Source organism: Gopherus flavomarginatus, chromosome 1, assembly GCF_025201925.1.
Source record: "Gopherus flavomarginatus isolate rGopFla2 chromosome 1, rGopFla2.mat.asm, whole genome shotgun sequence".
Taxonomy (NCBI): domain Eukaryota; kingdom Metazoa; phylum Chordata; order Testudines; family Testudinidae; genus Gopherus; species Gopherus flavomarginatus.
Genome location: NC_066617.1, coordinates 189,585,557 through 189,598,970, shown reverse-complemented (window position 1 = coordinate 189,598,970; position 13,414 = coordinate 189,585,557). Strand labels below are relative to the sequence as shown.

General features: G+C 40.8%; 1 protein-coding gene across 2 annotated transcripts in view; it reads left to right on the top strand.

The window, feature by feature from the left end:
* Nucleotides 1-13,414, top strand: part of SAMSN1 (SAM domain, SH3 domain and nuclear localization signals 1) — a 147,674-nt gene that overhangs the window by 65,495 nt on the left and 68,765 nt on the right. For both annotated transcript variants that reach the window (XM_050958413.1, XM_050958424.1), the window contains 2 exons: nt 5,848-5,924; nt 8,968-9,036. In XM_050958413.1, coding sequence (XP_050814370.1) covers nt 5,848-5,924; nt 8,968-9,036 — 146 coding nt within the window. The remainder of the gene's footprint in view (nt 1-5,847; nt 5,925-8,967; nt 9,037-13,414) is intronic.

Genomic DNA, 13,414 nt, shown 5'->3' with positions numbered 1-13,414 from the left:
AAATATCCCTTAAATCAACCTCTTTATTAGATGACTGAAGGATAGCTAATGTAACGCCAATTTTAGAAAAAGGCTCCAGAAGTGAACCTAGCAATTACAGGCCAGTAAGCCTAACTTCAGTACCATGCAAATTGGTTGAAGCTGTAGAAAAGAACAGAATTATCACACTCATAGATGAACACAATCTGTTGGGAAAGAGTCAACATGGCTTTTGTAAAGGGAAATCATGCCTCATCAATCTATTAGAATTCTCGAGGATGTCACCAAACATGTGGACAAGTGTGATCCAGTGGATATAGAGTACTTGAACTTGCAGAAAGCCTTTGACAAAGTCCCTCACCGAAGACTCTTAAGCAAAATAAGCAGTCTTGGGATAAGGGGGAAGGTCATCTCATAGATCAATAACTGGTTAGAAGATAAGAAACAAAAGACAGGGACAAATGGCCAGTTTTCACATTGGAGAGAAATAGCAGGGTCCCCCAGGGATTTGTACTGGGACCAGTGCTGTTCAACATATTCATAAATTATCTGCAAAAAGGGGGTAAACAGTGAGGTGGCAAAATTTGCAAATGATACAAAATTCCTTAAGATAGTTAAGTTCAAAGATGACTGTGAAGGACTACAAAGGGATCTCTCAAAACTGGATGACTAGGCAACAAAATGGCAGATGCAAGTCAGTGTCATAAATGCAAAGTAATGCACGTATGAAAACATGATCTCAACTACATATACAAAAACATGGGTTCTATATTAGTTGTTACCACTCAAGAAAGAGATCTTGGAGTCATTGGATAGTTCTCTAAAATCATCTGCTCATGGCTCAGCAGTAGTCAAAAAGCTAACAATGTTAGGAACCATTAGGGAAGGGATAGATTGTAAATATAATGCCACTATATAAATCCCTGGTATCCCTGGAATATGGCATGCAGTTCTGGTCACCTCAACTCAAAAAAGATATATTAGAAATAGAAAAATGTATAGAGAAAGGCAACAAAAATGATTAAGGGATATGGAACAGCTTCCACATGAGAGAGAGAAAAGACTGGGACTGTTCAGCTTGGAAAAGAGATGACTAAGCAGGTGGGTAATATAATAGAGGTCTATATAATCATGACTGGTGTGGAGAAAGTGAATAAGGAAGTATTATTTACCCGTACACATAATACAAGAACCAGAGGTCAACCGAGGAAATTAATAGGCAGCATGTTTAAAACAAACAAAAGGAAGTACTTTGTCACACAATGCCAGAAATATAACTGCATTCAAAAAAGGATTAGATCAGGGTTTCTCAAACAGGGGTCGCTGCTTGTGTAGGGAAAGCTACTGGTGGGCCAGGCCGGCGTGTTTACCTGCCCCGTCTGCAGGTCTAGCCAATCACAGCTCCCACTGGCCGCGGATCACTGCTCTGGGCCAATGGGAGCTACTGGAACCCCATCCTCTGTCCCTAAGCCTTTGACTGCCAGATGTTGCCACTGGAGAACAGGAAATGGATCACTCAATAATTGCCCTGTTCCGTTCATTCCCTCTGAAGTATCTGGCTTTGGCCGCTGTTGGAAGACAGGATACTGAGAAAGATGGACAACTGGTCTGATCCAGTATGGCCATTCTTATGTTCTTATGATATTGTTGCTCAATGCTTATGCAGTGTTTGTTTCTCCTTTCTACAAAATGGGCAGACAGGCTTTATAAGAATCCTAAATGAGAGCCTTTAAAGGAGGCTCTTGGCAAGAGATGCGACTTAAGAGAACTATGCTTTTGTAGTGAGCAGAGGAAGGGAGAATGGGCCTATTGATGGATAGGCTAGCTAAGCTACTGATCTGTGGTATGGGAAGAGAACAGTGGCTGATACAGTAGGGAAAACAATAAGAAAAATATTTGTGGAGGAAATAATTAAATCATTTTGCTTCGGCCAGAGCTGGTTTTTAAACAAACCAAAAGAGTTTCAATATTTTTGTAATATTTCAGAAGGTGTTGGCCATCTGGGAAAAATAAGGCGATTAGAAATGCAGTGTTACATTGAAAGGCAGAGTTTTTCTGATCTTCTCCACTGTCTGATGTACTATAGATTTTTTTAAGCCCTTGTTAAATTCCCAAAGCATGCAAAAGGAACAGTGCACATTTTTGAAGTTGATAGGTATTACAATGGAAGGGCTGCGGTCCAGAGGGATCAGGAAGTAAGGCTGGCAAACAAACAAAAATCTCCTTTCTGTCTCTGCAATACAATTATTGCAAGGGAAGTCCCCTTCACCTGGTGGTGAAAATCATTACAAGAAGATTTACAGTGCATCACTATTGATCAAACTTTCGTACTAAGAGATGATTGTTCAAAGTCTGCAAGTCTACTGCATAATAGGAACTTGTGCTAGATGTAACAAGTCATACATAGTGCACAGTAGAGTCCTCCACCCATTTTGTGATCCATGTTCAAGAACGTGACTTCAGCGTACTCTGGATCAGGCCCTGAATGTGGCTGTTTGTTTAGTCTCCATAAAAATGAATTATATAGACTATTGATGCAACAAGTACATGAATATTAGAGGTCAGATAGCAGGATTATTCTCTACTCAGGCTGTTCACAATGCCAGGCTCACTGGCTGCTTCTCCTAAAATGATCATAATTGTAACAGTTAATAATGTTGCCATTCAAAATGTCATTGCTAGCATCAGAGAAAAAACACTGAGAAAATGGAAAAAGTCCCACCTCTCAGAGCTAATGGTCCTGATCCTCCTTTGTCCTGAGTCTAACATACTACCAAACCAGAGCAGTAGGTACATTGTGGCTAGCATTTACACAAATTGCTGTGAGGCGTATGTATGTTACTTGCCCAAACAAGTGTGCATTTAGTGTGTTCAGTGGACTGAACAGGTCCATCTGTGTGTACAGGTCAGATCTGGTGATGCTTTGATTACAGATTTTACAACAGTGAAACAGGGTACTGTCTGGGGACTATCTAACACTCGTTACTACTGATGGCTCATTTTGTTGTTGATGATGTGAAATGATGTTAAATTTTTTTTTGCTAAATTGAATTCACTGTACACACCCAATAGTTCTTTGTTTAATGTGTGATTCAACTTCCCAAAGAAACTATGTAAAATAGCAGCTTCTCACTTGGCAGATCTCCTTCGTCTGTGTATTTAACCTTTCTGCTTACTCATAATAATGATAGTAGTAATAACAAAGTAAGATTTTTCCCTTATTTATCATTGTGGCCTCCACAGAACACACACATCTTTTGAAGTGCAGCTGGATTTTTTTTTTCTGGTTTGTGTAGCCACACATTGATTTACTTAGTTCCAGTTGCAGAGCCACCTGTTATCTTTATGTCCGTGCAGCCACATCAAAGTGACTTGGCCTGAGGAATCTTTATTAATGGGAGTGGTACCTGAGCTACAGAGAACCCAGCCTGATTTTCAGATCTTAGCCACAATTTGCAGGGCTACCAGTTAGGAAAAAAAATATTCTAAATGAAGGAAAATCTGATGTGGAAATGATTGGGACAGAAGTATGGAACCCTAGAATGCCATTTTTATCAAGTCACTTCAGAGTAGAAGCAGCAAAGAGTCTTGTGGCACCTTATAGACTAACAGACATTTTGGAACATGAGCTTTCGTAGGTGAATACCCACTTCGTCGGATGCAGAGTAGAACTACGCTTTAATTGGAGCTGGCAAAAGTATTGGCACTTGAACTGGCAATTTCTTTAACTTCTAGAGTTATATGGGTAAAAGAGTTCACAGCAGACATTGCAACATCGTATGAGCCATTTAAGTCCCTGATCCTGAAAACATTTAGATAGAGTTTATTATAAAAGATTACAGAAAAACACTCTCAGCTTGTATGAGTCTTGGGATCTCTCTTTCCAGTGATGAACAAATTCTTGGAAGAAAAACTAGTTATGCTATTGACTATATATGTGTGACCATATATAGCCATACAGAGAGAGTAACCGTTGCCCTGAAGCTTAATCTAAAAGTGAACTTTTAAAATGTCATGGCCTAAAAGGGAATGCTGAAAAATTCTACACTAAATCTTTAAGGAGAAAAAAAAATTGCTAGTGCAGTCAGAGTGGGTTTGTTTGAAGAAAGCGGGTCAGGTTTCAGGAAGGCTCTAGTTTGATGTGACACCTGGCGCTCAGGAATGCAAGCTGGTGGTCAAACTTCTACTGGACAAACACCGAACTCTGAAGCACTACAGCTGTGCCTGCCTGTTGCATCACTCATTGCTAACAAAACAGCCACTTTTGCAGAGCTCTAGCAAGAAGTTATCCACTATATGCAACCAACACAGATGTTTAACGAGAGCCATCTTGATGTCCAGGGAGAGGCTGCTGACAGGATTTCTCTGTGTGAAATAGTTAATGTCATACCTGTCTATTTCCCCAAGGTCTTAGAGGACATGGAGGTGGGTATTTCCAAGAAGTACTGGTTATTTTTAAATTCTGATCTTTGGGTTGATTAATCTCGGCTTTATGTGCATGGACATACTGCTGGATTTGTAATTGGTTTGCATGGAACTTTTTATTGTTTATCGAAAGAACCTAGATCTTGAGCTAGATGCTTTTTATTTGTAGGTGAGTTAAAATAAGTATGACAAAACATAACCCATTCTGTTAAACCTTTTGTTTTGGGGGGAAATCAGTTACATAGGCAATGATACATGGGGAAAAATACTTGACTCTTCTTAAGCATAAAACAAAATATCAAGAGCCGTGATTTAAAAAATGTATCCCTAATGCAAGGCTCACAAAATCCACAGTAATATGCTTGAGTAAGTGGCTTGATTGTCAGAAGTGCAGTCCCTAAGGACTTCTCACTATAAAAAAAATCTCTACTCATGTGAGTGTTCACATTATTTTCTTAGGCTCTCATCTTGTCCTCACTTGCACATATGAGTAACTTGATACATAGAATTGATTCCATTCAGCTCAATCACAAACTTAAGTGTTTGCAGGATCTAGCTTTTATTTGGCTCACAGGAAAATGCAATTAGATTCTAAGCACACATGGCCAGATTCTGATGCCCTTACTCTGAGTTCTTCCATTGCAGTCAATGAGAGCACTTGTCTTGTAAGGTGCTACTCTGCAGGAATAAATGTGCCAAATTCTGGCCCACAATGAACAGAGTTTATCATAAGAAAAGACAAAAAAAATTATTCTCTCCAGCATTTACAAACTTTGGGGTCTTTCTTCCCCATGATAAATAATTTTTTTAAAGCCTAGTCCCACTGTCGATGAAAATGGAATCAACCATCTATGCACTAGTAAAGTCAGTGGGAGCTTTTCCATTGACTTCAGTGAGAGTAGACTCAAGCCATAGTGGTTCAAACCAATCACTGCTCACCTATTGGCTATCACTAAACTCAAATAGCCTTCCCATGTAAATGTCACGGCTCCTTGAAAAGAACAAAGTAGAAAGTTCAGCCTTTTGAAAACGCTTCTTACAGTCCAAAGCAAAAAAAAAGATCCTGGATTGCAAAAACCATTTTTGCTGAGGGCCATAATTTCAGTCTAAATATTTCATACTCTGAAGCTGCAAAATAGCAATGCACAAGATGCTGGTTGGTAGGGATTCTGAATTAGTAAACTGAGGAGTTAAGTACACGTGAAACAACAGACATAAATGGATTTTATTTATGTAAGCTATTTTGCCAGTTTCCTCTTTAGTCTTACTTCAGTTCATCTTTATGATGAGATAAAGTGTGTGTCTAAGTGATGTGAAATTAACTTTGGAGGGTCAAAAATAGCTAAATACATTTAGCGAGTTTCAAACCTTATATTGCCTGGAAACAAGGAACACTTTGGACTTTCTTATAATTATGTGAGTAAATGCCTAATCTTTTTCCAGAGCGCAATGAAGATTTTCCTATCGCTGATAGAATACACTTACTGCAAGGAAAAAAGATAGAAGAAACCACATGTCAGGTAAAAGAAATATGTTGTCTATTAAGCATCTAATGCTCTATCCATAGAAATAGCATATTTCTTGTGTCTGTTTGATTTTATAATTGATGTGCATCTGTATTTGAGAAGTGGAGTTTCAAGGAAGAATCAGATGATGATTTGTGTTAAACACCACTTTCATTATGCGAACTATATGGGCTTTAATGCTTTGCAGACTTGTTTTTCAAAGTGACTAGGTATCTGTTAAATTAGTACACTGAAATTTTATCTAACAAGACCTGTGCTAAGTGCTTAGAACATTCTGGCACACTCCACATTGGTATCTGTGTCCTAATGCTTTCTGAATTTCTGTAAACATGTACTGTCTCTCCTGACACTCCTCTTCATAAGACTACAGTAATTAGCCCACTAGTATGAGCAATTAAGGAAGTCTGACCCTTGGGCCTGCATAATAATAACATAAAAGTAGTTAACAACCTGTCATCAGCTGGTGCAAGCTGAGAAGCAAAGTGGCACAGGAGGAATAGGTGTAGCTAGTGATGGCTCAGGAGTCACAAGAACTTTTTTTTCCCCACTTTTATTTCACTTCCAACCAAGAATTTTCCTTCCACTGTTTTCACTTAAAGGGCCAGATCCTTATTAGCTTAGCTCCCTTGACTTCAGTGGAATTACACCAGCTTGCACAAGCTTGAGGATCTGGCCCAAAATATTCCAAAGCACGTAAAGTATGCAGGAACTTAAAAACCTGTGATTTTGGTAGATTTTTTTTTCCATACTGTAGTGTATCTGGATGCCAACAATAAACACTATGGAAGGCTCCTACGTGCACTTTCTCCACTGGGAGTAAACCCTACAAGAAACAGTCCCGTTGGTTCTGGAATGCTACTCTTAAAAGGAAAGAGCATCCTAGTTGCAATCTCCTACCCTGAGGGCAGCGGAGATGGTACACAGAGCAGGTCAGATCCATCCTATAGCTGTGCTCTGCTCAGCTCCCATGTAGAGCATGACACATTACAGTGAGTAGAAGTCAAGGTATCCCTGGAAAGAAGAGGGAGATTGGTGACTGGAAAACTGTTTTGGTCCTGCCTCCTTCTGCTTCTCCTCAGAGCCCCTTCTGTGGCAATATTGTTGGCAGAGGGAGTGGGTCTTATTCCAGTGTATCCCACAAAAAGCAGGTATGGGGGGGGTTGGCTCCCTTCCCCCCATTGTTTCTCTCTGGGCTTTCTGTTCTCTTCCTCCATCTCTTGCTGCTAAGTATTAGGAAGCTTCCCTGGTCCCTGCCATCCCTCATCAGTGCAACAGGATTTGGGGTGTGCTCCACAATTCTTCCTCTCCTCTCATTCCCATCAGTTTGGGGGATCTATGGTACTGTTCCCCTTCCCAGAGGAGCAGCAACTGGGGTGTCTCTTGTTGCTTCCTGGATGGATTCCTAGGGGCTCCTTCTCAGGCATCAGAACAAGAGACAAGGTTTATTTTTGCTTTGAGCCTAGGAGTCTCCTATAGGCCTTTGAAACATCACAAAAAACTCTAGCCTCTAATTTGGGCTGCCTCTATTTTTGTTTTGATCTCTCAAGGAAAGCTGGAGAGACTGAGCTCTAAGTTTTGATGCCAGTTTGAGACCTGCAAGATGTGATTTTTTTCCCTAGTGCCTCATTTTGAAAATATTGGCCTTTTTATGGATTTATTTTAGAATAACAACTTTACTGGATGGTTATTACCCCTGCCATCCGTGAGAGTGAGTGAGGCTCAGGATAAAATTGATACAGTTGCTTTTTTTAAATCTTCGAAATGTTCTAATCATTTTTCACTTCCACTTTCCGTCCAGGACCTGAACTAGAAGAGCCCAACATTGTGGGTATGGTGAATAGAATAAGCAAACCTTTTATTATCTCTCTCTCAACTTTAAAAATAATCTAGTAAACGTCACTGAATGCTTTTAAAACTTAACCCCATCTTCAGCCTGCAGCTTGATGCCTGATTTTATTCCAGGACTACATGAAAAGACCTGAAAAAAAAGGGGCTTGCAAGGGAAATACAGTTTGAGGTTGAGCAGCATGAATGGCCCTGCAATAATTATAGCTTACGATAAAGAGTATCTCAGGGAAGCTTTACTCTCCCCTTTTATTTTCATATCCTTGTTCTTGGTTGTTCTTCTCTGGCAGCACTGACTTGATGGCTCAAACCTGTTGTAGCATATTGGGAAGAATATAAAATATGAAGTAATAGTCTTTGGGCTAATACATTTTCAAAAATGCTTCATGCCTCATCTCTCATGTAAATTCTTAGGTTGCATTCAGCATTCAAAATGTCATTCATATTCATGAAGGAAAGAGGGCTAACATTCATTACTTTCACTGATAAGCTACAAGCACTGTCAGGCATGCCCACTAGGGACTGCATCAGTGTTTTCTCCAGGATGTTCCTATCATGGGGACATTATGACCAGAGGAGTGGTTTATGGACACATGGTAAAAGCATGTTGTCTGTTCTTTTCTTACTTCGTAGACCTCTGAGAATCCTTCCACTCCTTCTGCATTTTTAACCCTATTCAAACTCACACCCTCAAGGTTCTTCATTCTCACCCACTAGCCTTCCAGCTAAAGAGGTCTTACGGAGACAGTCTTTGGAAATCTATTAGTGCCATTCCTACATCAGCTGGAGGAGTCATTGTTGAGAATAATCTGGTATTCTGTAGCATTCCCAACCTCTAACAGTCTGGAGGGTGGAGAATCGAGACCCAAGCATCCCAGCTGGCAATGTACAGCTCCGTCACTAGGTCAGTGGGCTGACCCCTGATCTGCTCATATATGCAATGATGAACCCAATTTACGATCAGCGGAAAGGGAAAATAATCTTAGTTCTGAGACAATTGATGAAATAAACAGAACGCCAAACTGCCTTCTGACAGATCCAAAATGCTGAAGTGTCAGATACAGTTTTTATACACGAGCAGCACAACTCGGAGAGCTTGTATAGCTCTCACAGTGCTGTTTTATAACACTTGCTGTTACATTCATGTTTTTTTCATATACTAACTATTGGGTTTTTTTTCCTTATGGTCAAGGTGATGACTTATGAACAGTGGATCCCACCTCGAGTTCACAGTCTGACTGAGCCCAGTATCAGTGAAATGGTGAGTTGTGATGAGAACTTTTGTATTTTTCCTCAGATGAGAATGTTCTGCAAGTGTGGATAGTTTGACAATGATTTCGTTCACTGGATTTCAGATCTCAAAATTTTGAAAGCCCTCTTTCCAGATCTACAGTATTAGTGACAGTCATTATATCCTTTATGGAAACAGAATTTCTAATTCCTGTTAGGTGTTCTTTCCTCATGGAACCACACATCTGTTGCCCTCATCATCAGCCCTGCTTAGCTGGGCCAAATGGAAGGTTGAGGCCCAGGCTTAAAATAGCAAAGTTATTGAAAGGTCAGGGTTGAGTTTCATGAGCAGGGATATGTGAAAGAATTTTTCACAGTACTGCCTGCATCATTCCTAACCATTGCTCTAGTAACTTCCCTGAGCACTACATTAACCCAATTTTCTTTATTTACAAAATCAGCATGTTTTGCAAATCAGTTCTGCCATGCAAATGTTTTATCATAGCATAGAATTCACATATTTATAGCCCATCTGGGAACAACATTGGAAACTACCAATACTTTCCAAAGAAATGTTATAAAAATATTTCTCATAGTTAGATCATAATAATACTACAGACAGGAAGACAGGTTTATTTACTCTTGTTGTGCTTAGTTTGCATTTTTGCAAGGCTAATAATTGCTATGTAGTTGCATAATTATTTGGGACTTGCAAACTAAGTTAGAAAATAATCACAGAGGCCAGATTCTGTCATGCTTATTCATGCTGAGAAATACCATGCTTCCTAAGTAATCTGACTGAAAACAACGTAGCTTCTCCCCAAAATAGGCATTATTAAAAGTGAGTAAGGGTGTTAGGATCTGGCTGATAGTGCTGTTCACTTTTATTTCAAAATGCTGTTTTATCACCCGAATAATCCACCCAGCAGCTCTGGGAGTAGAGCTGTCCGATGTATTTGTTGGGAATAATTTATCAGGCCAAATGTAGCCCTTTTCTGTTCATACATTTTTCATGAATAGACTTTTAATGTTTATAAATGTGTTATTCATTAGTGTTCAAACTGTGTATGCAAGTAAAATTCAGCTAATGGGTGGGTTGTTTACTTAGACTACTCATAACTAGTTATTTGTGGTATGTGATTGGTCACTGTAGCGAGGTGACCGCTCCAGCCCGGAAGGCATTGGAAAAGCCCTGCAGAGGGCTGGGGCTGGGCAAGGGAGTAAAACCCCGGCTGATTGGGGGAAGTGGCTGAAGCTGGGGCCATGCCCCAAAATGAGCAACTAGACCTTATAAGAAGGCCAGGGAAGCCAGAAGCAGCAGTCTCTCTCTGACTTGAGAGGGAGACAGGCCTGACTGCTGGGGAACTCACCCAGGGGACCTAGAGGGATGCAGGGCTGGGGAAAGGCCTTAGGGGCTGGAAAGCCCTAGGCCAGCAAATCCCCAGGCTGTAGGGCCTAGCTCTAGGCCTCCTAGCTATTGGGCTTGCAGAGGGGCAGCTGGAGGGTAGGTAAAGGCAGCCAGTCCAAACCCCTTGTTGCCTGTGATGATTGGCTGATAGACTGCAGTCTGCCCCTGGGCATGGGGGCTAAACAGAGATTGGCAGTAGTCATGACTGAGGCGATGCGGGGATAGGAGGTGGGGAAACCCAGTAAGACTGCTGAGTTCTGCAGGAGGCAGAACCGAGAGGTAAGGGTACTAGGGTCCTGGGAGGGACACGGGAGCCAACAGCAAGCGGATCACCGGCCTGTAGAGGGCGCTCCTGGGTCAAAGAGCTAATTTCTGAGGACGACCAGCAGGAAGCACCTCAGGAAAAGCCATTCCCCAATGTTTGTGCAAACCAATACTCATCCAGAGTATGGGAACAGAGACTAAAAGGAGTCCCAAATGTGGTTGAAGTGAACAGCTGTTTGAAATTCAAACATCTGATTATGAACACTGTTTTTCAGTATTCACCCAGTGCTCTCTGTTAACTATTATCATAGTTTTAGGGAGAGGAAATGCAGAAAAGATTCTTCCTCAAGATCAGGTTGCATTATCATCAGAGCCAGTAGAACAGGTAGTTCTTGTTTCAGCAATCCCAAGACTACCTGGGATGCTGATTGTCACTTAAAATAAGTACCCAGAAGAATATTTGCCTGATACTAGAATAAAAACTTTTAACATTTTTTCACACCTTCACTTGGTGGTGGTGGCTGAGTGTTACAATGAAATTATAAAAAACAGCCATGAGATGGCTGTTCTTGTGACACTTGCCCACTCATCTGGAACAAGTAAGCACTAGAAATCTAACACAATAGCCAACTCTCATGAGATTCAGGGCTTTGGCAGCGTAGTTAACTCCCGGTATAATTTAAGTTACTCCTCACCCAACACCTGAGCATGCACAATAATCTCTAGTTTGATCAAGCTATCTGGGCCATCAGGGTGATGGGTTGGAGCTTGAATGCCACCAAGATTCAATCTAGTAGTAGGGTAGGGACTCCACTTCAGTGTAATTTCTAGACGGAGGCAATTCAGCTATGTTAGGATAAGCAGTCAAACATTTGGATTTGGATTTGGATGCTTAGTCAAAGCAAAACTCCAGATCTTCTAAAAGCTCCCCTGCCACTAATAGATATTACAAGGTTATCTGTGTCCATACAAGATAGCTATTTTGTTTATTATTACATTTCACTAACATTAGACACTCCCCAATAAGTGCTTTTTAAAAACACAAAACGAAAGAGGATTGCACTTTATCCATTAGTAAAATTATCTGAGTAGATTATGTGCCATTTGATCTTGATGTCCCCTAAACATAAATCCCAGATCAGAACCCCAGATCAAAAATTCATGGGCCTGATTCTGCACTGCCCTTGTGTAGTCATTGACACCTGTGCAAAGTGGGTGCTTAACAGAGTTCTTCACTTGCACACCAGTGTTAACATTTTGCCCTCCCTTTGGCACATGCTTTGCAAAGTAGCTTCATGAGGTCCCAGACAGTGAGAAAATTAAATCCCATATTTCTCCTCTGTTGTGAACCAGAACCTGAATCTGAACATACTTGAGCTGTGGGGGCTTTGAAATCTGACTCAGAACCTGCCAGATGTTTGGATTCAGCCAAAGACTTGCAGTGAGAACTCAGGTCCAAAGTTTTGGACTTCTCACTGTATTTCTCACAAGAGGCTCTAGGGCTGGGTTCTCAGCTGGAGTACGCCAACATAGTTCCACTGAAGTCAAGGGAGCTACTCTAGTGCTAGGGAGCTATCTTCTAATGCCTAAAGTATATAGAATGTGCAAATATTGAAACTTGTTTAATCTTTCAAGAGTGTTCTGATGAAATATTTATCTGAGTTGTGCTTGGTTCACCACAATTCTACTATTCTATGACATCTCAAGAGCCTATTTATTATTTTTCTCCATTATTTTTTTCAGTCTTTTAGCCCTGTCCATTTCTTATAAATTCCATGCAACTTGTGCACTGCAAGGGCTATAGTTTAGGTTGGAAATCAACTTTGATTAGAACTTGCTTAGGATTTAGTACTTTGTGGGTTTGCCAATGGCCACTATTGTTCCAGCAAGACAGTGAAACAAAGTCACAAACAGTAGGTTTATATTGTTTGTTTTTTGTATTTACATGTGTGTAGTTGCTGGAATGTGTTAAATTGTATTCTTTGTGGATAAGGCTGTTTATTCATATTTCCGAAGTGTGGAAATCTCTATTGACAAGCATTGTGAGGTTGATCCATTGAGCAGTATTTTTGAAATCTGAAATGAGTGTATGTTGTGCCTACTTTATGATGGCTGTTGTTGGATGCTACTCTGTACTGTGTGAATGCTTGTGCTCCGGAAGTGCCTCATCCTACATTTCCTTCACCAAAGTGAGAGCTGAAGGCATGCCGAATCTCTCAAGCTTAATGCTTACGTAACCTACCAGTGTGCATTAATTAGACTGTGCTGGCAGAAATAATGCAGACCCGACCTCCTCTTCTGTCTTTGTCTTGGCGTGGAGGATTATGCATATGAGGAAGCAGGAAGGAACTTCGATGTGTGACTTAATTGGTGAGGAGAGTGCAACAAGGTCTGTGAATTATTTGCTGATAACATCAGCATTGGCAATTAATCATTTGTAATCAGGGCTGCCCAGAGGATTCAGGGGGCCTGGGGCAAAGCAATTTCAGGGACCCCTTCCATAAAAAAAGTTGCAATACTATAGAATACTATATTCTCGTGGGGGGTCTTGTGGGGCCCGAGGCAAATTGCCCCACTTCCCCTTCGCCCTCTCCCCCCCCGCCTGGGCAGCCCTTGGAAAAATAGACATTTAAAAACTTCCGCATCTCAGCACAAACCCAGTTTTGAGAACTTCTTTTCAAGTCACTTTTACAAGGTATCACTGGTTCTCAGCATCACCTAGTGCAAAAAGGCACTA